Source organism: Malurus melanocephalus, unplaced genomic scaffold (genome assembly GCF_030028575.1).
Source record: "Malurus melanocephalus ecotype Western Australia unplaced genomic scaffold, MMel_1.1 scaffold_88, whole genome shotgun sequence".
Lineage (NCBI taxonomy): Eukaryota > Metazoa > Chordata > Aves > Passeriformes > Maluridae > Malurus > Malurus melanocephalus.
In genome coordinates, this window is record NW_026623320.1 from 1 (window position 1) to 24,630 (window position 24,630).

The 24,630-nt window shown below is 36.6% G+C and overlaps 1 protein-coding gene across 1 annotated transcript in view; it reads right to left on the bottom strand.

The window, feature by feature from the left end:
* Positions 1–565: 565 nt before the first annotated feature.
* Positions 566–24,630, bottom strand: part of UBE3A (ubiquitin protein ligase E3A) — a 55,798-nt gene continuing 31,733 nt past the window's right edge. Inside the window, exons 7-13 of the mRNA XM_057368085.1 lie at positions 20,040–20,350; positions 14,890–16,145; positions 6,723–6,867; positions 3,485–3,690; positions 1,294–1,458; positions 738–893; positions 566–643 (exon numbers count right to left, since the gene is read on the bottom strand). Of these exons, the coding sequence (XP_057224068.1) occupies positions 566–643; positions 738–893; positions 1,294–1,458; positions 3,485–3,690; positions 6,723–6,867; positions 14,890–16,145; positions 20,040–20,350 (2,317 nt within the window). The remainder of the gene's footprint in view (positions 644–737; positions 894–1,293; positions 1,459–3,484; positions 3,691–6,722; positions 6,868–14,889; positions 16,146–20,039; positions 20,351–24,630) is intronic.

Below are 24,630 nucleotides of genomic sequence, written 5' to 3' on the forward strand. Positions count from 1 at the left end.
AAGAAATCAAAAAGTAAATAAACCATAAACTTTCTTTGGTATAAATGACACTTTTAAAATTGGGCTCTAAAAGTGTAGTATTTCTAATCAGTCATAACGCCAAGTTCACAGGTTGCATTCATAAGGCAAACTCTCAGAATACTATTTACCAATCAGTGAGATTCAGAAATAGAAATCAGAAATATTACCAAACACTGCAGTTAAACTGTCTTTAAATGTTAATTTGGCTGGTAAGTGTTCTGCAGATATTCTATTATTCCTATTTCCTAGGGAATTATACTGATTCAACAATGCTTACACCATCTCTTTTTTTTTCTAATGATGATACTTGAGAAAAGTGAAATTACACATAAGACATTTGCATCTCCAGTACTACAAAAATACTAAATCTTACAATATTGAATTCATTATGAAGAAACAAGCAGATAAAGTGCTTTTTATGTTTACAAAATTAGAAAAAACCACCTAATAATATTTTTACTTAATAATAATAATAATAATAATAATAATAATAATAATAATAATAATAATAATAATAATAATATCTTTACAAAATTAGAAAAAATTACCTAATAATAAGAGAGTCTCTTGTATAGCCACCATCATATTCTGTAGTTTCTTCTAGTGCTTGAAAATCTAAATTCTGTAAGAAGATGATATTTTTAAAGATGACCACTAATTATATACTTAGGATCAAACAAAAGCTCCACTCTCTAGTGTACATTCAGAATTCTTACCCTACTTCCACAAATAAGTAATTCAATTTCCTCTGGTCTAAATAAATATTTCAAAGGAGATTCATTGGTCACCATGTGGAATCCTCTCCGAAAGGCCTTGAACTGCTTTTCTACTGATTTATTGAGTATATAGTCAGCATACAGATTGACAAATTCCTGCAAGAAAATAAACCCCAAAAAACATTAGTGCTTCAACACATGCCACTTGAAGTACCTCCCAAAAATACAAAAAAAAATGAAAAAATCCCAAAATACATATAATTCTGGACTTCTACACAGAATCTGGGCTCAGCTTCTATTCAGCAACACAAAAGAACAAGTCTCAAATACTGCTCAGAAAGGTTACAAACATCCCTCCCCAGAAGCCACGTATCTGTGTATCAATGCTTTCTTTAAAAAAAAGCCTTTTCTGTCCACAGCCATGCTGTGCTACAGCAATTTAAAAACCCTTTTAACTTTAAAAGTTTAAGTGAGAACAAACCTTTATAGAGTCCTATATAGTTCTACATACAGTATATCCAAGAACTACAGATTCCATTAAAAAAGCTGAGTGTACCTTTCTATTTTCATTCGTAATAGGAATTTTATCACCGTTTTCCTTTAAATCATGCATCATTGGATTGCCAAAGAGATCCGTGTGAGATATTTGAAACGTTATCATCATATCATCTTCCACACTTCCTTCATACTCTAGTAAGTCTCTCAAACTCTGGTAGAGAACCTAACAGAATAAGAAATACATGTCTGTCAAAAATAAGCTTTGATAGATTTCACTGAGTAATACAAGAAGACATGAAACCACCTGTCTTGAAAAAAGGTTGTTATATTCTATATGTGTCGCCTAAAAAATCTCCCATAGCAGTCCAAACAATAGTTTATTAAGCTCAGTATTTGCAAAGAGAAACAGGATAACGTTTTAAGATAAAAAGGAAACATGGCAATCAGTGATAACTCCCTTTTAAAAAAAGACCCTTTTAGTACCTATCTTCCTAAATGCAATTATCAAACCTGTAGTTTAAGAGCCTTTTAATAATCTCTTTTTCTTTTAAGTCTTTTGAATCTGTCTTTACTTTAGGCACACAGACTATGTTACACTAGTAAGACGAACATTTATGAATTAAAAATCAAAGAAACCCCTATATTTTGTATCAGATAAACCTCAGACAGCAGGTTTTAATCTTCTATGTCTTATTTAAATCTCAAACCAACTAGGAAGTAATCCTGAAGTAACACAGTCTTTAATGTAAGAAGACATTTATGAACAAAAAAAAATAAATCATGAATTAGGCCAGAATTTACCAAGTGGAACCTGAAATTACCTGTCAGTTTGCTCTATTCTAAGGCACAACCAGCCTTCCTCCCTGCTATGCCTTAGGAAAAGCCCAAGATTCTCTCAGAAACCAAAGACTATGCAGAAAAGGAGGTAAGAGGTGTAGGGGCTATAGAATGCAAAGCGAAGGTAAAAGTGACAACTGTGTGCAACTGTATTTTTCTAGTGAAGTGGAAAAAATAAATTTCCCTTCAGTGTTTTCACTGAAACCTGTAAGTTTACACGTAAGCTTCTGTGTCTTTTTGTTTCTTCCCCAGGACCTTTAAAAAGGACTTTGCACTGAAAATCACTGCACTTGGAACCAGTGATGGTGAGGGCTGGTGAACATCCTATTCTCTATCTTTGACAGCATTAGAAAAAGTATTGGGAGGCTTGACTACTATGAATTTCATTTTGGATTTGAGAAATTTTTAAGTCACATGAGAATGCCTGACAGACTTGTTCCATAGAACTACATCCACTCTTTTTGTCACAAGAAATTCTGAATATGTATGAAAGTTAGAGGAAACTTGGGGCATAGTTTCTCTACATGATTATACAATGAAACTGGTTGAATCTGGCATGCTGTTGTACGTAGGCCATCGAAAGTAGACCAGAAAATGTATTATTTGATTATTCATGCCTCATTTTCAAAAATGAAAGCCCAGTTCTTTTTAGACAGTATTATTTTACTCATTTTTTTTTGAACAGATGAAGATTTTGCATAATTGCTTATGAAAGGGAAGTGTCCCAGTGTCTGAAACAAAATGAAGCTTGCTGACAACTCCTACTAGCAACATGAGGGGAAGCCACTGGTGATCTTTGATTGCAGGTGGAGCAGGGCCAAGACATCCTGCACACACACTTGTGTGCTCTGTCTACTGAAGTACTTGTACAGCTCAGTGCTTGTGCACAGCCACTGGCTGGGAATGAGTTTAGGAAGACAGACACTGATCACTGCTCTGATAGGGACATTCATTAACTGTAGGGATATTCATGAACTGCCTCATCTATCTTTTGCTTTAGACAAGTAAGAGCATCACACCTTTGCATGTTTACTGTTAGTTTCACTTTTTTGGTAGAAATTTACTCCTATAAACAGCTATAAACAGCCTAATTTTAGAAGTCTCTTCAGGAAGAGACATACTTATTTATGATTAATAATGCTTACTAATATTTACCAATTCGTGCAGTAAAAAATAAAAAAAAAGCTTTATTGACACTGAGCCCTATTCACTGCMTTTACAATTCTGCCTCCTCCAAACCAAATGTAGCAAGAAGTTTTATTGCTTATTAATTTAACAAATCTAGACTCTTCACACAAGTCACTGGTTATTTCACTTTCACTTCTGACAGCGATCTTATGTTTAATTTAAATACAGATTAAATTACTGCATGGGAAATACATTATTAAACTCAAAGAACACAATGAACTTACAGGATGAGAGTCTGCCAGATCACGGAAAGTTCCTTTTTTGCCCATTAGCTTCCTGTAGACAACCATGGGAAAATGTACATCCAGTATACAGTTGTTGTAAATAGCCAGTCCCAGTACTATGCCAATCAGGGTAAACTGACCCTCAGTTTCAAAGGAGGACGGATTAAACCAAAACAGTTTTGTAGACTCATCATATGTGAACATCCCTGTTGGAAAAAAAAAGTTGAGCAATTATGGCTACCATCCAATAAAAGTGGCACATAAAACATACCATTATAAACCCATTTGCACTTGTCCTGAAAATACATTTAACTTAATATCATACTGAATTGAATGGCAAAGAGAATCTATTTACCTTAGGGTGATTGGAGCTGCTCAAAACACTGTTACTCACATAATCACTAAAAGTACCCTTCTGGCTGTAGCAAGACACAAGATAGTTCTTGTTTATGAAACTGGAATTTGTGTACAGGCTATAAATTATTTAAATGAAACCCACAATAAAATCTATTGCTTACCTGACTAGATACGGAAGCAAGATAAATGATCCTATAGACTTAAGGTGGGAGACAGAACACCCTGGACAAGTGTTCCCAGTCACCTGTTACTTGGACAGCTAAGTCCCATGAATTTCAGGCACAGCCTGAGAAGTGCAAGTGCCCTAGGCTCCTTACTCTCAACACACCAGAAGTCAGGTCCACATGGTCAAAAATATCAACTACATTTGCCTCAAGGATTTCTCTTGTCAGTTCTTAAAAGATGTGCTTGTTTACAGCCTATGCAGATCTACAAACTGATTACAAAGCCACACAAACAGAGCCACAAAACTACTCTAAAGACCAAAAGCATCATCTTCTGTCAAGAGATAAAGACTGTTCTCTCATTCCAGGTAAGGAAATGAACTGCAAGCTCATTCAGAGACTCTGGCTATTCCCCAGAATAGATTATGYATCTCAGTGGGTGACCAGGGCTGGRTCAGCCATTAGAGAARCACACAAGTAACAGACTGGCCCATCAGATAAGGCAACTGGAAATCAGAAATGGATGAGCAACTCAGGCATACACAGGAGGCACATTACACAGAATCCTATATTCCAATTTCTGAACTAACTCAAGTAACTTCTGGATTACTGATACATAAAAGCAGTGACTTGTACTTTCTGGAATATGACAGAGAAGTTAAACTTTAAAACAACTACAGCAAATGTCTAAAAATGAAGGATTATCATCTTACCCAGATCCACATCTGGAAACACTTTAAGGTGAAACACAGTATTTTACACCCTTACCTAAATAAAGACTACAGTACATTAAAATCATAATGAAACACCAGAAAAAACTGGAATCTGCAAGAAGGGGAAAACAACTGCATAGTGTTGCTAAAGATATCATATAAAGTTATTGCTTCTTCCCTTTTACCATTGTGACTGTTGGTCATAAATCCAGTATTTTTTCTGAGTTATTGCCTCCTTTGAGTAAAAATTTAAGGTGGTTTAATATGGAAATACTCAAAAAGTCAAAGAAACTGTAAAAACAATATACATCTCTTAAATATACCTATTAGAGGACAGACATTTTAAATTTTATTTAAAAGATCTTTATTTTCTCAAGTAAAGAAGGCATTTATAAATCAACAAAAGTCACACTTGGTATATCTGGTGCATACATAAACTGCTACACTGAAATGTATATACATATCTATGTATATATATATATATATAATATATATGTACACTGAATGCAAGCTACATTTCCTGCTTTTACACATTTATGCCAAAAGCCAATAAAAAGCTTCCCCCCCTCCCAAAGTTACTATGAATACAAAATATGTACATACTTTTTTGCATTTGTAATACAGAAATAAAATTAAAAACTTATGAACATCCAATCTATTACCTATCTTTAAACACAGCGAGTATATACACATTGCTTGGATCTTAGCTTGGGCATTATTAAAAAAAAGAGTATTTCAATACAGCCACACAACTTCTGTTTAGATAAACTCAAGCTGAGAATGTATTCATTTTGCATTGAAACTACAATTTCATCATCAAAGTACTAAGATTTCTTTATTTTAATATTTATACTTTATTTAATATTTATACTTCAAAGTAAGCTAAATCAGAATCCTAATCTCTCCAAGTTAATATAATTTTTCAGTCAGTAAGACTTGTCTATGGTTGTGTACCACTTGTTATAAGAACTGGCTTGCATATGGGAAGGGCAAGTACCAAAGTTCAGATTTTTGTTACTGATTCTAGGTAATTGATACTGATACCTCCCTCTCTAAGCTGGTCAAAATAGATTTCAGTTAATTTTCATCAATTTTCTAAGCTACAAAACCAAGAACAGCAGCTTTCTTTTTTTAAAATAGTCCAGTGAAACCCAAATAACAGCCATGAGATGTTAGACTTTTTTAATGGACGCCATTACAGGAAGTACAATGTAACATCATATTTCACATAAAATATGAAATTATATAGGAACCTGGCAGGTCTCATTTCTATTCTAACACGAAGTATTCTTATGATTTTATAACATTTTCATCTTTTCAGAGTAGCAGACAAGCTGCTTACTAAAAGAAGCAGGTCCTTGCATAAATGATTGGTGCAGGGAGCAAGGGAAAAAAGAATATGATGGAAATATGACTGCTGAAACACAAGTGTAAAATTTTGGCTCTATTATATCAAATTACTCTTGGTTCTTTTAATTGTAATCAAATTTGACATTACTGTAACACTTTGGGTCTGTAGATCTGAGACTATCAGATTTATTAAGCTGGAGGAAGGGGTGGAAACAACTCAAAACTCACCAAAGTCCTACTCTTTTCTTGCTAAATTGCAGAAGCTCTTCCTCTTTGGTTTGATCACTAATTCTAGAAGCTAGTCACAAAGCAAAGTGAGGAGAAAGGTGAGAGAACAAATAAATGAACCTTGCAAAGAAACCCTGTACTCCTGATTTGTATCCAAACAAGCAATGATAGTTCTCACTAACTCTACTGCAGAGTTATCCCTTCCATCATTCCTCCTTTAGGAGGATGACTGCTGATGACACGGTGAGCCTCAATGTGCGTCAAACACTCTCCTGATCATCAGTGAATCTGGAGAGCTTCAGAGAGAAGCAGCAGTGGACATAGAAAGGCAATGCATAAACACAGAACAGTGCAGTTTGGAAGATCACCCAGGCCTACCTTTTGTGAGAAAAATCTGTTAGATTAGTAAATTATTAGAACACATACCAATATCTGGATTGAAGATTTCTTCCACAACCAGTTGAAAAAATTCTTTGGAAACACCTCCTTCATCTACCCCTTGCTCTCCTTCAAATTCAACATACAATTGCTTCTTCAAGTCTGCAGGATTTTCCATGGCAATCATCTCTAGCTATTGAGTGAAGAGACAGAAATATTTCATTAATAAATCTATTTACTATAAGAATTTAGTATCAAACAATGAAACCAAAAGTACCCTCCAAAATTAAGAAGAAAGTAAGCGCAAATCACAACAGAAAAACAAGAGAAATCATTAGTAATGCTAAATCACTCTAAGCACACACTTTAGAATCTGGGGATTAACACAGCAAGAAACTTAGCACAGAACTGATCTGTTGGCCCACTAAAGGCTGTTAGACTTCTCTTTCTATTCTTTTAAGCACTTATTTAAAGTAAGTTATCATTGTCTTGCACACAATTCATAGAAAAAGGAAGAAAACAAGATGTGTTACTGGGATAATTAAATTCAGCTGACAATGAAAGGGTGTCTGCAATATGATCTACATGTTTGACAATAAAAGGCTTTGTGAAGGGATTACACAGATATGTTTTCAGAGTGGAAGACAGAAAACAAGCCTTTGGTGAGTAGTTGTGTCTTTCAAAGAGCTGGGAAAAAACCCTAAAAATAAAAGAGGCACTAATATTACAGTCAAATCAACCTCCTCTCATTGACTCTAATGAGGAAGTATCAAAAATCTCTTGCTCTTATTTCTTCAGTGCCTTTGAACAAATCTACTGCACTGCTGCTATGAAAGTGAAAATTCAGTTAAGGCCAAATAGAAAATATGACATTTTACAGGAAAGGGTTTCAAGTCTATATAAAGGCCATTACAGGTCACAGAATCACAAAATAATTTGGGTTGGAAGGGACCTGGAAAGACCATCTAGTTCCAACCCTTTTGCCATGGGCTGGAACACATTCCAGTGCTAGATGCTCAAGCCCCATCTAGCACAGCTGTAAATAGTTCCAGGGACAATCACAATGTTCCTGGGCACCTGTTCAGTGCCTCACCACCTTCCCGGGAAAGAATTTCTTCTGAACATCTMATCTAAACCTATCCTCTTATCATTTCAGGTCATTTCCCCTTGTCCCATCACTACAAGCCCTTGTAAAAATTTCGTCTCCATTTCTCATCAGCCCTCTTTAGGTGCTGGAAAGCACYATAAGGTCTYCCTGAAGCCTTMTCTTCTCCAGCTRAACAATCTCAATTCTCCCAGCTTGTCTTTATAGGAAAAGTGCTCCAGCCATCTGACCATTTTTGTATCCCTCCTCYGGACTCARTCCACATCCTTGTTAGGCAGGGGACCCAGAGCTGGATACAAGAGTCCTGGTGGGGTCTCACAAGRGTGGAGTACAAGGGGACAGTCACCTCCCTTGACCTGCTGACCAACCTGCTTTTGATGCAGCCCTGAGTATGGTTGCATTTTTGGGCTGTGAGTGCACATTGCCAGGATCTTCACTTTCTTACAACAAAAACATATTCTTTCAGTAAATTGAAAGTTAAGCAAGAGCATTTTGCAGCTGGTAAGAAATATGCTACTCATAAACACACCAGTTAAACTTATGCATCACAGTTACACTAAATATGCATGTGGCAAAGAAAACTTTGCCAAACAGCAGTAAATTAAGGCACAGATGGATCTGTACTCCTCTACCAAGACCATCTTACTGGTAAGACTTGCTCCTGATTTGGGCTACTGTAAATTGTACTTATTAGCAGGTGTCCTTAACATGCTAAACCTTACTTTTTATTTCACTACCCTACCTTACTTACACATGCCCATACCCTTTACAGCCCAGAATTTTACTACAGAAGTGTAAAGCAAAAGAGGAAAAGAGCAGAGAGGGTAAAGGCAGCAGTAATGACACCATCAACTCATAAAATCACACCACCAGCCAGACATTTTCTCCTGCTAACTGCCAAGTCAGCCAGCCATGATCCAAGCAGCACAGCCAGGGAGGATGAGTTATGGAGTGGTTATCTAATGGGTTTGAAGACTTTGAAGCACCCCATGCAAAAGGAGCATGTAGAGAAAAAATTGCACTACCTGGTATTGAAAATTAGACTCTGAAAAAGGCTGTAACTTCATAGCAGATTAATCTTAGTTACAAACAAGCCATGAGGACCCCAATAATGAGACAAAGTGAGATTAGTCTATATTTCAATCAGCTAACTACAGGATTTTCTGAAAAAATTGGTTATATACTACCTAAGACATTTGCGTAAAAAATTCTTTTCCTGGGACAACAATGGAGCTTAAGCCATGTTTCAAGTACAACTTGCAACTTCTTAAAAACAGAGAACTAGCATTTATTTTAAAACCATAAATACAGGTTAAATGTTCATCTGGACAGACAGAAATTCTCCTGTTTGGATCCCTTCCACTTACTGACAGCAATAAAGCTGTGGGTTTTTTCTCCCCAGTCATGACTTCGTTGGCTTTGCAGTCTTTACCAGCAGTAGTTTACTACATTGCATGTTTTATGAATGTTGGTAAGTTCTGAGAAAGCAAATATTGCCTCTGCATTTCTTTTGGAACAGCAACCCTTTGTCACAGTGTGAAGCCTCTCTTGTGTCATGGAAATACACTAAGGAGAGTGCTTCTATTTATACATACAGAGCAATTAAAGAAATTTCGAAATGATTTTTTGGCTGAGAAAAACAGCATTAAAAAAGAGGAAGGAAACAATCGAGTTGAGCAATGCTGGCTAGGCAGATTCAAACAGTGCACTGGATATCTGCAGGGCAGTCCAATAGAGGATTACCCAAAAGCCAGTATTTTGAGCAAAGCCTGATGCTCCTTGAAGTAGATTCTATAAGCAGGAAATTCTAAGCTTCTCAACTGGTGGCTTTAGCTGCTTCTTTGAATATCTGTGTCAACACTGATGCTTCACAACAAAAACTGAACACATTGGGAAACACCATCAGACAGTAAGGAGGCACTGGATTTTAGCAGAACTGCAGCAGTGTTTCTATAGCAGGGAAGTACCAACGTCAGTTACAGCTGTTTGGTTCTTGGGTTTTTTTGGGACCTTTGTTTTTCTGTCTGTAATAATCACAGCTACCTCAATCTTGTCAACACAGATGCTGCTGGATAAAACACAATCCAGACCGGTGAATTAGCAAAGTTTTAGAAGTTATGTTTTCTTTCATGATGGTTTGACAGGCCAAGTCATTAAAAAAATCATTATGTTTCCCAGGGACTTCCTAAAAAGCAGGAGTATAGCATGTCTAAAGCAGCAGTAGTATCTATGAATTGAAAAGTTGAAAGCTGAGAGACGATATAATAAAGAATATCTATATTTTGTTTGCTGAAACAGCACTGTACAACAATTTAAGAGACTGGGTGGTTTTACTTTGTTTACAGAATAACACTGCTTTCCTGCAAAACAGGAATTTTCACTGAATGACAGAAAGATGACAACATTTAAAAGCTTAATGTAACACTGGAGTTTGGCTACTTGCTTAAAAGTGATAGCAATGGAACTAATTTCTATCCAGTTAAAAATGGTTAAAAATGATGACAAATGACCTCACGTTCTAGCCACATAACATAAAAGTTCTTTTTAAGGCAGAGGCAGCAGTACTTCCCACACCAGAGAGTAAAAATAACAGAACACAGCTAATTAAAGCTTGAAAGTACCAGTGACACATTGTGACGTAAGTTAGTCAACACATTTTTCTAAAAAATGGCATGGAAAGTAATGGTTAGAGTGATCAAGCAGCCTTTTTGCCAGCTGTACTTTACAGTTCATGCATTTGGAGCTTGGATTCATCAACAGTCACATACTCTGCATCCAACCAAGGCACACCAGTGCTGACATTTTCACCTGGACACACAAACTTTGACTTGGTCTAAAAGAACATCCAAGCTCCTTTGCATCAAAGTACTTTGCTGCTACTATGTGAGAGAATCTGCCTACTGGGTTCAGGTGTGACATAAGAATTTTCTCATCAGTGCATTCAGCAGTCATTTACAAGCAGGAGAGGGTTGCTGCCCACTAACTGTCTACATTCCATGTGAAATTTGTCAAGTGAGTTTCTAATTTGCAAGCAAATGTAAGCCAGATTCTGCTGAAGGAATCTACCATGTTTTCAATTGCAGAAGTTGTGTGTTTAAATTACTGCTACCTGAGAAGAAAGCCACATATAACCTGGGCCATTGGGGTGGGGAAGAGTAAACTCAGAAAAAGCGTATGAAAGAAATAGCTTTTGGGGAATGAAAAGGCAGAAGAGGGGATTTAAGGATATATTTCCTTTCATTACTACCACACTCACACAACCTGAGTCAGCAGTACAGCTAACTTACTAAACCTGTTAGACAGAAAAAAGCACCTTAACTGTTTTCAGGAACTGCAAACTGAGCTACCAAATCTCAAATATAAAGGTTCCTTAAAAAAAACGGGGAACAAAATGTTACAAATTCCAACATTCCATCCTTGTCCCCAGGTGACTTTTTAGACTAACATACATATAAAGAAGTATACAATAAGTATATAATACAAAGAAAGATATTTCATTAAATCATTTCCAATAAAAAAGGAAAAGTGAGTTTCTGAGGCAAAGAAATTGAACAATGAATTTATAAATAATTTTTTCCTTAGATTGATGTGTTTCAGGGAGCTAAGATTCTCTTAATAAGCAACATTAAACAAGATATTGCTTTAAAGGTATTTAAAAAGTATTGCTTCAAATTCTTACTAAAAGGAAAAAAGTCCCACAGTAGTAACAGTGAAAAAAACCAAAAAAAACCACCCCAAACACTTAACCATATTTGCTTTAACTAAATCCAAAAAGTGAGAACATATACATACTGAATTATAAAAGCTAAAATATTAAGTATTGATAGGAGAAAACCAGCTTGGTAATGACTTAATCAGATCAACTGTTTAGCAGGAGACCAGTACTACCTGCATTTGCAAGAAATTACAAAGGCTGATCAGTACATTTGTTTGAAAAATATTCAACATCAATAAGGAAAATATGAGTAAGACCACCTCAACTTTATTTTAGTCAATAGTCTTGAAAATGCTTTCATCAGGAAGTTATCAGTTATTGCATATATACTCAAAAAAGTCTTCATTGACCATTCTGTAAAGACACAGGTCTAGAGACATAAATAGTCCTTACAATTCAAACAAGTCTGTAAATATTCAAAACCCTGAAGCTAAAAAAATATGAAATTCAAGGGCAAATATGTTGGTACTCATAATTACCTATAATTTAATCATATTTAGAAACATTTTGTCACTAAACAGATCTAAAACCATGCTTTCACTACTGAAGACTATTATCTTGGAAAGATCTTTCTGGCAGTTTTCAGTGAGACCCTTCCTAAGTTCAATACTGTACACCCAAAACTGCAGCCATCCTTGATGCAAACTCATCCAATGCAGCTTTCATTTACATTGTGAGGCTCACGGTACCCATCTTAGATTTCCATCAGAGCAAACTGAGCTTTCTCCAGACCTGTTTCAGACCAATTAGGAAGTAACTGTGGAAATTACTAAAATCACTTCTCAACCAGTTAGGGAGAGTACAAGTAACAACAGCATGCAATTCTTGAACAGATCAGGCATGTGCTGAAGAAACTGAAAGATGACAGTGTGGAAAAGTATCTCCCCTGGAATAGCTTCCCAGCTACTAGCACACTTGCAGCTTAGGGACTTCTCAAAGTTGGTGTGTGGCTCATATCAAAATGCCTGTAATGTCCATTAGCTTTTGACAGATCTTTCTTTCATGAAGAGTTACAAGTCCTGGGCAAAGACATCCACCATTTCAAAGTACGCAATGYGGAAAAAAATACATGTTATTTTGCTTACATTAAGTCTGCTTCTTTATGATAAAACTAGATGTGACCTGTTGAGAAAATCACTATTTCTCATTCCACTTCATCCATCTTTCATGTCCTCYCCATCATCTTTTTTACCCTTAAGGGGACTTTACAATTTCTTTGAAGAGACTCTGAGCTGTCCAAATGTATTTCTATTGCATCCKTTCTGATATTAAAATGAGAACAAACAAATGAAAAGACATAGGCAAACTAYGGTCAACAGCAACATTATATTGATCACTAACATGTCCTGGGGAATATTTAAAATATATTCCTTGAGCAGTGATACTCTGTATTATCAGTTAAAATGTATCAATAGTTAAAAGGTGGATTCTTCACTCATTTTCCTAAAGTCCACATCATCCCACAACAGCTACCTTGTAACAACTGTTTGAAACAGCACATACTTCCTTCCTTTACTTTGGATGGCATGTCTCTATTCATCTCCATTTTATTGAATATATTTGCCACTTCTGAGAAATGCCTGGGCTGCACTTGGTCTTGTTGCTTACCATTATAGTTTAGTTCAGACTATTGAATTTAGAAAAATCTTATMTTTTCCCTTTATTTTCTGTCCCAGAATAAACAGTTTAAAATTCTTACTTTCCTCAGGGCTCTGACAGTCAGGTCACCATAATTCAGCATGCTCTGACAGATTAAATTAACAGCCATAGGAGGATTCATGGCAACTGCCAGGCATGTAACTCAGGCTGCTATGGTGTGCAAGGGCTGATGAAAGTGCATCACAGATTAGTGTGTTTGAGCTTAATCTGATTTAAATTTCTTAAACTTCCTACAGGCCAAGAGTGTGCACGGCAGTGACTTCTGTGGCCCCACTGCAACTTGATGTTGCCCACAAGCTTTCTAACACTGAACATATTTTTTTGTCTTCAAATATTTCAACTTCCAGAACAAGCAGTATGTGAAAGAATKCCTTTTCTCGTATTTCTAGATTTTCCTTCCTATTATCAGCATGAGGTGGAAGGTTTGCTTTTGTTCTGCTGGAATTTACATTGAAAAGAACATCCTAAAACTAGCTCTTAGGCTCTTTTAGCAAGGAAGTACTGTCCCTCCCTTTTTTCCAGTATTTATGTGCCCAAAGCTGAACATTCAGGAAATATATTCCATTACAATAACATGATAGAATGCAATGGGACACAACTGTGAGTCTGATAGGTAGTGATTCACAAAGAGTATTCTTAAATAAAAAAAAAACTGGTACATGGTATTTTTACATTTATTTACCTAATATAAAGTTGAGTTTATGGACAGAAGCCATTTCTGCATTGCAACTTTATTTTTTTCTTTYGGTACTAAAGACAAATGCTTTCCCTAACAAGTTATAATACTTGCAATTCTCATGAAGCAGCAATCCCAGCTGGGAAATTCCTAATCATACAGAAAAATCAAGGTCAGAGCTCATTTACAGCTCCCACAAYTGACCTTCAGTAGCAGTTAAAGTAATCAAACTTAACTAAAAGTAACAGCTGGGTTGAGAGGCAAAATCAAGTAATTTCCCCAAACCTGTCTGGCTGTTCAGTTTTAAAGGCATGGTTAAATTTAGAAATTTGCAAACMTTGTGCTTTAACAACATGACACAGCAAAATGAATTTTTGAAAATTAACAGCTTTAAGCCAAAAAATAAAGAAGTATCCTAAAATTAAAGAACATATTTAGGTCATATATGGACCTATTCACTGTAAAATAGTTTGCATCCTGCATGATTCCCTTCTTCAAAAAATGCACRAAGAAATGGCTTAAAGTTTTAATTTAAGAAGTCCACATATTCAGAAACAGGCTGCTCTCACCTCTTAGCTATTAACAGGTCTGTCTCTYTTCCTTTCTCAGTCATATTAGTAGTTGTATCAAACTGCAACAGTGCTTAATTTCTAGAAATTTAGAAGTTCACAAGAAGAGTACACAACTAAAAGATTTTAATTCCAACTTCCATCTGAAAATCCCTACCATCAGAAGACAATCCAGGACAGTGCAGATGACAAAGAAACAGAAGTTGGTCACTCTCACCATTAAGATCTGTGCAGGATCTGATAATGGGGCATAAGAGCTATTTAAAATTTGAAAACATCTAGATCTGCAACCACTCTGAACAGAAGTAGCTCTGCTGAACACACAAATCTTCAGCATCATGCTTAGAAGTGAAACTGTAACATCATTTGAGATTCTTCTAGAGGAAATCTAGTATATATGCACTCACACAGTCTTTTTCAGTTACTCAGAGCCCACGTAGTTGGCACTAGTCAGAACCCACAAACCCAAACTCCATGCTGGTGTGACTTACCCGCACAAGCGCATCATCTATGATGTGATCACGTCTCACTTTAAGTCGCAAATAGGGGTTGAGCTGCTGCCCTTGAACTAAGCTGTAGAGCACAGTTATGCGTCTTTCACTGTACATCCGGATCCTATTGTCATAATACAATCCCAGGTTCTTGGTAACAGCATTCAATATGAAGGGACAGGTCATAAATGAGAATTTATTCTCTGTTTCTACTTTGAAGAAAGTGTAGTCTTTGTCCATTTCTAGAACATCATTCAGTGGTTCATTAATAAATTCTTCAAAAGGGATAAGTGGTTTTCTGCAATCTATAGTTTTAACACCAAGTTCAGTTTCCAGTGGATCCACTCGAGGACCTTTTTTATTTCTTCTTTCCTCCCCCAACAGCTCTTGAAGGGTTAGTTCACTTGATTCTGGGATGGGTTCTTCATCTTCCTCTTCGTTATGATCTGTATYCACATCCCCTCCTACTACATTTGCATAGTAAACCATTTTCAAGCACTTTGAAGCAGCAACAACAGCATCATCGTCATTCACTAGGTTACGACTATTGAACTCGTTGCTTATGACTTTGTAAGTAATAAGCTGCTGAAATGTTTCCATCATTCKCCGAATTTGGTCTGCTCTGTACTTAGACCACAATCTGACCAGTTTTGCTTGAGCTGCAAGGGGTAGTTTGCTCATTGCTTTGCAAAACAATGGTAGAGCCATTTCCAGATACTCTGGGCTATGAAGATTGCCATTCTCCATAACGATAATAAACAAATTCAGATAGTTAGGATCCCGAGAGTACACATTATGGTAAGTCAAGTCACATTCCACATTAGGTGACAAGTACACAAGTGCATTTAAAAAGGCAGTTTCTATTTTTTCATTAGAAAGTAACCTATCATAGACCCGTCTGACTGCTTCAATATCTACAGACACTTCATCTGGGCCTAGTTTTTGGAGGTTATTATCTCCCTGTGTGTTATCACCTATTCTTGATGACGAAGATGATGATGCACCAGAATCCTCTTCCATAGCAGCAGCCGAACAGGCAGCTTTTTCCTTTTCATCTTCATCTTTGTCTTCATCCTTTCCTTGAAGAGACTTGAGCTCCTCCTTGGTGTGCTGCTTGGTTTTTCGGAAACTCTGTACCAGTGCTTCAGCACTGGAAAACACTCTCCCAATCACCCGGATTAAGGGGGAATAATCCTCTTTTTCTCGACATAGTTCAAGAATTTCATATATCTTATCTTCTGTTAGAAAAGTCACATCTACAAAAAGATAAAGTTATTAATTTTATTAAGATAAAAATTAAAAAGATAATACAGTTCTGGTTTGCCCTACCCAAGAAATTTGTGTGTCATTTCATTAAAACTGGAAATACAGAGTCAGTGCTGAATAAATTCAAGACAGACACTTTACATAATTTCTTTAGCACAAAAAAAATCATGTTTTCATTCACTGACTTTGTAAAATATTTTATTCATGGATGTCAATCAGAGAATGTGCACAATGGGGAAACTGTTTAGCAGCCAATTAGCTACATTTGGTTGTTAACAGTACTGTATTGTCTAAACAAGAGCAATCTTGTAAGAGGTTTAAACTTTAAAAGACTTAATGAGTAAGGCTGTGACAATATGGTCTTCTGGTAAATCTGCACAGTTAATGTGTAAGTCATTAAACTAAACAAACTAGACTGTATTAAACTCTTTTTTTCTACACAGCACAAGACTTCACACATTGTTTCTCCCTTAAAACCAGATCTTGAAGCAAAGACTCAGGTACTTGTTTTGTTGTATGTTAAAGGGAATATAAGATTTCTTATTTCTCTTTTTAAGGTTTTCTGCAACAACTGATGACTGAAAATCCTCCCAAACCCCTCAATATATGCTCTGAAATTTATGCTGCCTTTTAAATTACACGTACAACAGGGCATGAGGATTATTTCTTTGTACATTAGGCCTCACTAAGATAAGTAACTTGGGTATACTCATCAACATGCTGGTTGTTCAGATGAACAAGCTGGTTTACGCACATCATCTGCTCCAAATACCTGTCTRTTCTCCCTCTCCCCAAACTCCTGACACAAAATAAGTCATCTGAAGTCCATTTGTTATTTGAAATCTTCCTTTCTCTTTAGAAAAAAGAAAGAGAACATTATTTATAGCTTTCTCTGTTACTTCTCAAACAGAATCCACAGATGCTTTCGTATCAGGTGATGATTTACAGTAGGATTACCACATGATCAGACCTGAAGATATTCTAGTTTAAGCAGATTCTTCTGAACTGACATGTAATTCAGAACTAAAACAGAATCTGTTTAATAGCATCTCTAGAATCTGCTCAATAGGATCTAGAAAACATCTCAGAACTGTATTCACTAATCATGCTAGAGCAACTACCTACTTCTACCTACCTTCTCTAAGAAAGAAGTGTATAATTTTAATACACACATTTAATTAAGATATTGTATATTAAAATATTTTGAAATGTGATTACCTACTCTGAAACTCATTCCAAGAAGTCATTAAATTAAAAATATGAACAAGATGATACAAAGACAGACAAYTGATTGATTTCTACAGAACCCCAAGCCACTCTTGGAGCACATATGACACAGGAAAAGTTAARCTCATGTCATGCTACTTAGATTGACTTCCAATCTGAAGACACTGACAAAGCTCAAAACTAAAACCTGTCCTGTTAAAAAAAACCAGCTTCCCTGAAAACATCATGAAAGAATTCAAGCTAAGTGCAACATCTATTTTTATCTGCTGCAGTGCATGCTCAAGAAGCAAAATTTATCTTAGAAGAAGTTTTCAATTTCTTAAGAGAAATTTAAGTGCTGATACAGATGATCTTCCATGGCTCCTCAAAATGAGGACAACAGTCTCAGGRTCATTGACTCTGGACCACAGACATTATTCATAGCATAAAAATTATAAGCACAAATTGAAAGTTTACCAATGTAACAGATTTCAGATTTCCATACTTAAAAGAGGAATTCCTCATTCACTCTTTAAAAGTTTTTATTATTTCAGGAACTAACCATGTACTATTTCCAGTTAAAATATTTAATAGTACCATCAGMAGCCTCATAGCAGCTTTAAGTCATATCTTGTGACCATCCCGTAACTGAGCTTCCATAAAGGTCTACTCCGTTTTTACTTTACAGCACTGAGAACAGCTGGAGAAAAACCTAAGTGAAGCTTTTTGTAAAACAAACAAATTTTAGCTAACTTGTGTCTGAATCTGTGAGCTTTTACATGCCTTATCCTCTCACCCCTTCTATTTCAAATAAGCAATCCAGTGATGCAACTCCTCTCCGACCTTGTTCTCAGTAATATTGCATGACAAATCTGTACATCAAGTTTTAACAATGATCCTTGACTGTGAAAAAGACAGCAATTGATCCATATATTACCAACAATACACTCTAATTGGCAAATTCATTAATTRTATTTTCTTTATGTCTTACGGAAGCTTTGTTATATTGTGTGCTTGCCACCTATCAACTGACCATCTCTGTTTCCAATTTAATATTTTCGTGATCAAAATTGAAAATAGCTTCCCAAGTAATTATAACAATGGTTTTTAAATGTTGCTTTCTGTCTCCAACTACAACTGTAACCTATGCTTTTTATATAYATTTGTGATTTCTCTATTGCCTCTTTCTGGACAACCATCCAAGGTATTAGTGAGATGCTGACAATGGCCTCCACAGAGCATTTTCCCCAAAGGTAACGGTCTTAGGGTTTAGCACTCCAGAGGAGTAATATAAGTAATTATTTTTGAAGGATATTTCTTTCAATTTATTTAGAACTTTCAATCCTATGTCAACCATAAAAGCAAGCTACATATCTCTTTCCTTGACTTTGCTAAACTTAGCTGCAGTTTCCCCTGCAGCTGAAAAAAATTCAGAGTGCTAGACCTGAAAAAAATTCAGAGTGCTAGATTCCTTAGACATCATCCAATTCCAAAGGTAACTAAGCTTCAGATGGGCTTTCCAAATGCATTAAAGTTGTCTATACAGATACAAATAAAGGTCAATACTTGTGGTGCTCTGAGTCACTRCTGTAGCCAACAGACTGTCTCTGAAGGTAGGTTGAGAAGACTCTTAGGTACCTAATCTGGGGAGATGGGATGGTTACAGAGAATAAGAGAAATCTTATATCTGAGAAACTCCATTAAAAATACAAAAAAAGCAAGAGACAAATCACAGAACAGATGAGCCTCTTGCTCATCTAAYGCTACATTGCTTCCCCTTTTCCCTTCCTAGTGTTTGCCTCTCTGATTATTCAAATCATAAATAATTTGGRGACAAATTTATCCTTGCATCAGATAAAGAACAAACTGATGCTACTACTGACTGGAACATCTTGGGTCACTTATAACACAGCACTATGCCTTATTGCTGATTCTGTATAGTTTTTTTAATCTTTGCTGAAAACAATTTCACCTTCTTTAGCTACAATGAATGAATCTGAACTTCTCTGTTTATACTAGTTATTGCTACATACTTAAAAAAAGTCTGCTGAAAGGTTAATGGCTTTAATTACCATTGGCTGGGTTTCTGCATGTGTTTGCATGATGGATTTTGGTGACAACTAATATTATTCTATTAGTATGTATTTATTATTAGAGTTTGAAAAGCTAAACAGAAGTTAGAAAACTTACATTGAACAATTTCATTTTACACTGGCTTAAAAATAACTGTGCTCAAACAATTTTTAGCTTAGTGAATGTATTGCCTATCACCCACTGTATATTTTTTTAAYCTGTTAAGTTTCTTAAAATACAATCTGGAATTAGTTAAAGTATAACTTTTATAATTCATTAACTGCAGAAGACTTACAAAACTAGAAAAACTAAAACAGTCATTCAACAGCACTTAAAAAAGCCTTTCCATATTTGCAAAAATCATTATTCTCACAAGACAACAAATGCATGTCAATTTTAACAGAGCTGTAAGTCAAGATCCAGGTTTGAAATCAGTGTTCAGCATTAATCCATCAATTTTTCCAAATCCACAGCAAAATACTWGATTGTCTAATACTGTGTTTTACTAAAGAAATCAGCAGAACACCACCACAGTGAATTCTGTTGGTTTGTGCTCGTGCATATGAAATGTGTTTTTTGTTTTCTGAAAATCGTAAACATCTTACCTTTAAAGTCATCTCTTGGGCCTTGCATTTCCTTCTTGTTCATTTTTCTGTCAGTGCAGGAATTGTTATGGGCACCTTTGGAATTGTTTTCTAGGTAAGCAGAGCTCGTTCCTTTCTTGGAGGGATGAGGATCACAGAGTTTTGCATTAATCTTATAAAGCTCGAGGGCCTTAATGGCTGCTGCATTGTTATCCATACGGAGAAAAGTTGGACAGGAAGCACAAAATTCATTCGTGCAGGCTTCATTTCCACAGCCCTCGGTTAACTGGTGGTAGTAGCGCTCTATTAGATGCTTTGCAGCTGCTCGCTTCCTGTAGCAAACATTCAAACAGTAAGTACAAGGATTAGTGGAGCTTTCCCATAGAAAGCTCATTCAATAGCATCAGCAAGGCAGAGATTAGTCAGGCACTGAAACACAAGATTTCTGTCAGAGAGAACACATCAGGAGAYTTTTTAAATGCAAGATTCTATCGTGACAAATGCAAATATTTTTATCGCACGATTTGTGGGTTCTATGTATGTGAAAGATAAATCCTGTTTGTGCATAGTTTTCATCTTTTACATGGTAGTGCTACAGTGGAGACAATCTTGTACAGTTCTGAGCAATCTCAACTGTCACTGAAAAGGAAAGCAATGTGGATGCAAAACAAGGTGCAATTGAAACAGAACTGGATGTCGTACAGGTGTTGAATCTGATATATAGTACTGAGGCGTGGTTGCCACTGACAGACGGAAGAGGCATGAAACACATACAATTCAGACATCTATTTAGCAGTACAATCAATACTACACTRTTTTAATAATTTTAACAAGATTCCAGATGACTAAATTATCACATATTTAGTCTACTTAAACCTGTAGGAAAAATATTCCTTGATTAATTAAACTGATGCCAAAAACACGATTACAGAGGAGCTCAAGGCTGAATATATCTCTCCACAGMTTAAATAAATTATATGGTTCTTAGAAAAAGACAAAAAAAAAACACCTCAAAAAACCTACTTGAAAAAGTGCTATCTGCCAAATTCTTCTGTTTCTCCTGCCATTATAGGTGGCAAGTATGTACTCTGAAAATCACAGCTCTATTGCTATACAAGTCTATGTGCTCAGTACTATATATATATATATATATATGTATATACACACAGAATATGTAACTGACTTATTAGTAAGGTCACAGACTTCTACAGAAACATGCAAATAGTAAAGAAATCAGTGGAAAGCTACAGGTAATCAGGACAGAAGCAACTGCATGCAGCAATGAGAGCACCATGTTTAACGATCTTTTGGAAAGAAACCTCCAAATCTCGACTTYATTTAAGAAAATAAGATTATGAATGAAAACTACCAACTATGAAACATTTCAAACATTTTGACTAGGTGTCACATATAGGCCTTTTATGTAATTTTAGTGATACAGTACTATGAAGTGCATCAGAAATTGCGGGATTAACTTAAAATTGCCTTTCCTGATATCAATGCATGCACAGATGCTGTACAGAAYAAGTACTTCAGAACTGAAGTGCCAGACCCACAGCTACTACTCAGCACTCGTGGCACCTTGCTGTTAATAATGGCTGGTTAAATATCAATTTCACTGCAGCTACTTTAGAGGAAAAAATGTTCTGACAGTGACTGCTGAGGTGTATACTCAGCAATAACACCACTGCTTCTTTCTTTTCACCCTTCAAGATCTCATGATCMTAGAGAAGAAAATATGTCTTAGGAGGAAAACAATTACCTTGACGTCTMCCTGACATTCCAAATGCCCCAGTGCATTCCAAGAAAAACAAACCCAAACAAAAAACAACTGAGGAGAATGGTTTCCCTAACACTTTCGATGAATGTGGAAAAATASAAATAAAGCAGCATGAGCAATACCATCAAAACCATTACTATGTAACAGGGAATATCTATATTCTAGTCTAAGGAAAGATATTTTTATATGTAGAGTTATGAAAATCTGCCTCTCTCCATATACATCTAAAAATAAATGGGTTTTTTTTAATCTTGTCTTTCATACTTCAGCCTTAGTATAGAGACTTAAAAAAAACCCACCCAAAAATCTCCCAAAGCAACAGTGTTTTAATACAACTTGGACCACTACATGATTTCAGAAACAACTATTTTTAAATGTAAAATTCTGTSCTTTGATCATTCCTGACTTTCCATCATTCCAGACCTCCAGATTTAGAGTGTGAAATACTGACATTTGTAAGCAGGTTAAGCATTTCATATGAAAAAGTTGAATTTTTGCACCTGAGCTATGGCCACSTATCTCACCAACATGCACACGTTTTTAGCTCACACACCTTGTTTGAATGAAGTTGTATCAATGTATAAACACTGATATATTAAACACATTTCATCATCTTAAACAACACTCCMCTTTAATCAGGTTGTATGTAAGATGCCAGCAGACAAAGCTTTGACTTCTATCTAACASTTAACTTCTGAGTTACACAATACTTTTTTCCTTTTAGTTTTTAGCTACCAATTGCTTCTCAAATTTTGCCATGCCTACAATAAGGCTGTTTCAGACAATTTCATTTTGACTTGTGGCTGGAGACTCACTGGCTCAAGTTCTGTGAAACTCTATTRGAGACAGAAGGTTTGACTGAAAGTTGTATTTTAATTTTTTTTAAATCAAGTATGAAAGCAAACAATATGGTATACAACAATACTGGAATACAGAAGTATTAGAATTTCATAGAATATGCTTAGTTGGAAGGAACYCACAAGAATCATTGTAGTTCAACCTCTGCACAGAACCATCCTCAAGAATCACACCACCTGCCTGACAAATACTTCTTGAACTCAGACARGCCTGATGCTGTGACCWATTCCCTGGGCAGCCTGKTYCAGTGCCCAACCAGCCTCTGGGTGAAGAACCTTTCCCTAATATCCAACCTAAACCTTCTCTGACAGAGTTTGATGCCATTCCCTTGGGTCCCATCAYTGGTCACCACAGAGAAGAGATCAGTGCCTGGCCCAGTGCTTCCTTKCATCAGGAAGCTGTAGRCYATGATGAGGTCTCCCCTCAGTGTCCYCTTAAGCGGCTGCAGCTGCTCCTCATACAGCTTCCCCTCAAAGCCCTTCACCGTCTCTGTAGCCCTCCTTTGGATGCTCTCTAATAGCTTTGATTCCTTCTCATACTGCAGTGCCCAAAACTGCACACAAGACTTGAGGTGAGGCCACCCCAGGGCAGAGCAGAGTGGGACAATCCCCTCCCTTGCCTGGCTGGTGATGCTGTACCTGATCTCCCCCATGACAGGGCTGGCCCTCCTGGCTGCCAGGGCACGCTGGTGACTCACGTTCAACTTGTCACTGACCAGGACCCCCAAGGGCCTTTCTGTGATACAGGTCCAAKGAGCACTTGTATCAGTTGAACTTCATATGGATGGTGATTGCCCAACCCTCTAATTCGATGAAGTTTCTCTGCACGGCCTAGCTGCCTTCCAGGRAGTCAACAGCTACCCCCAAATTAGTATCACTGGCAAACGTACTTCGTATATCTTCAAGACCTGCCAAGTCATTTATGAAGATGTTGAAGAGGGACAARGATGGAGCCCTGTGGAACCCCATTAGTGACAGGTCACCAGTCTCTTATCACCCAATTTACYATAACCCTTTATGCCTGACCTGTGAGCCAGTTGCTCACCCTTGCCATGATGTGTTTGCCCAGCTGTGTGTTGGASMTTTTSTCCAGAAGGATCCTGTGAGAGAYAGCAGCAAAAGCTTTACTGAAATCCAGAAAGATTACATTGTCTTCCCTTGATCTACTAGATGGGTTACCTTGTCATAAAAAGAAATTAAGTTTGACATGAACCCATGCTGGTTGTGACTGATGACTGCAGTGTCCTTCAGGTGTTTTTCAGTAACTCCCAGAATAATCTCCAAAACTGCACCAGACACTGATGCAAGACTGACAGTCCTGTATTTTCAGGGTCGTCGTTCCTGCCCTTCTTGAATATTGGGCCAACGTTGGCCAGTGTCCACTTGACTGGGAACTCTCCAGATTCCTAAGATCACTGAAAAATCCTTGAAAGGCTTTGTGATGATATCAGCCACCCCTTTGACTATCCTTGTATGAGTCCTGTAGGGTCCCGTAAACTCCCAGTGATCCAGCTCAATCCTCCTCCCTCTCCYGGGTAGCCATTCCACAGACTTTTCACATTACTTCAGACAAACCATTTATGTAAACAAGTATATAAATTTAACTGAGGGTACAGACCTCAGAAGGTAGAAGAGAATTCACCTAGTCCATAAAGCTACCCTTAATAAGGTTCATCGATAAAAGCACTTAGAGAGAATGCAGTTCTGAGTAAGTCAATGTGTAATTTTCCAAAACAGGAAGATATTCCAAACCACATTCCCACTTGTGTACTTCAGGCATGATTATCATGTTCATTGCCAAAAGCCCATATCTCCTATTTCTATATTGTTCTACGAAACAATTTGTTGCCTATTTATTCTCCAGAAGTCAAAACTCGATCTTTTTCTACCTTTTCATGCTCATTTAGTATGCAGAGAACTTCAGTTCTTGGCCTGAAGCATTAAAACTGGTTCATCAAACAAAGTAACATAAAAC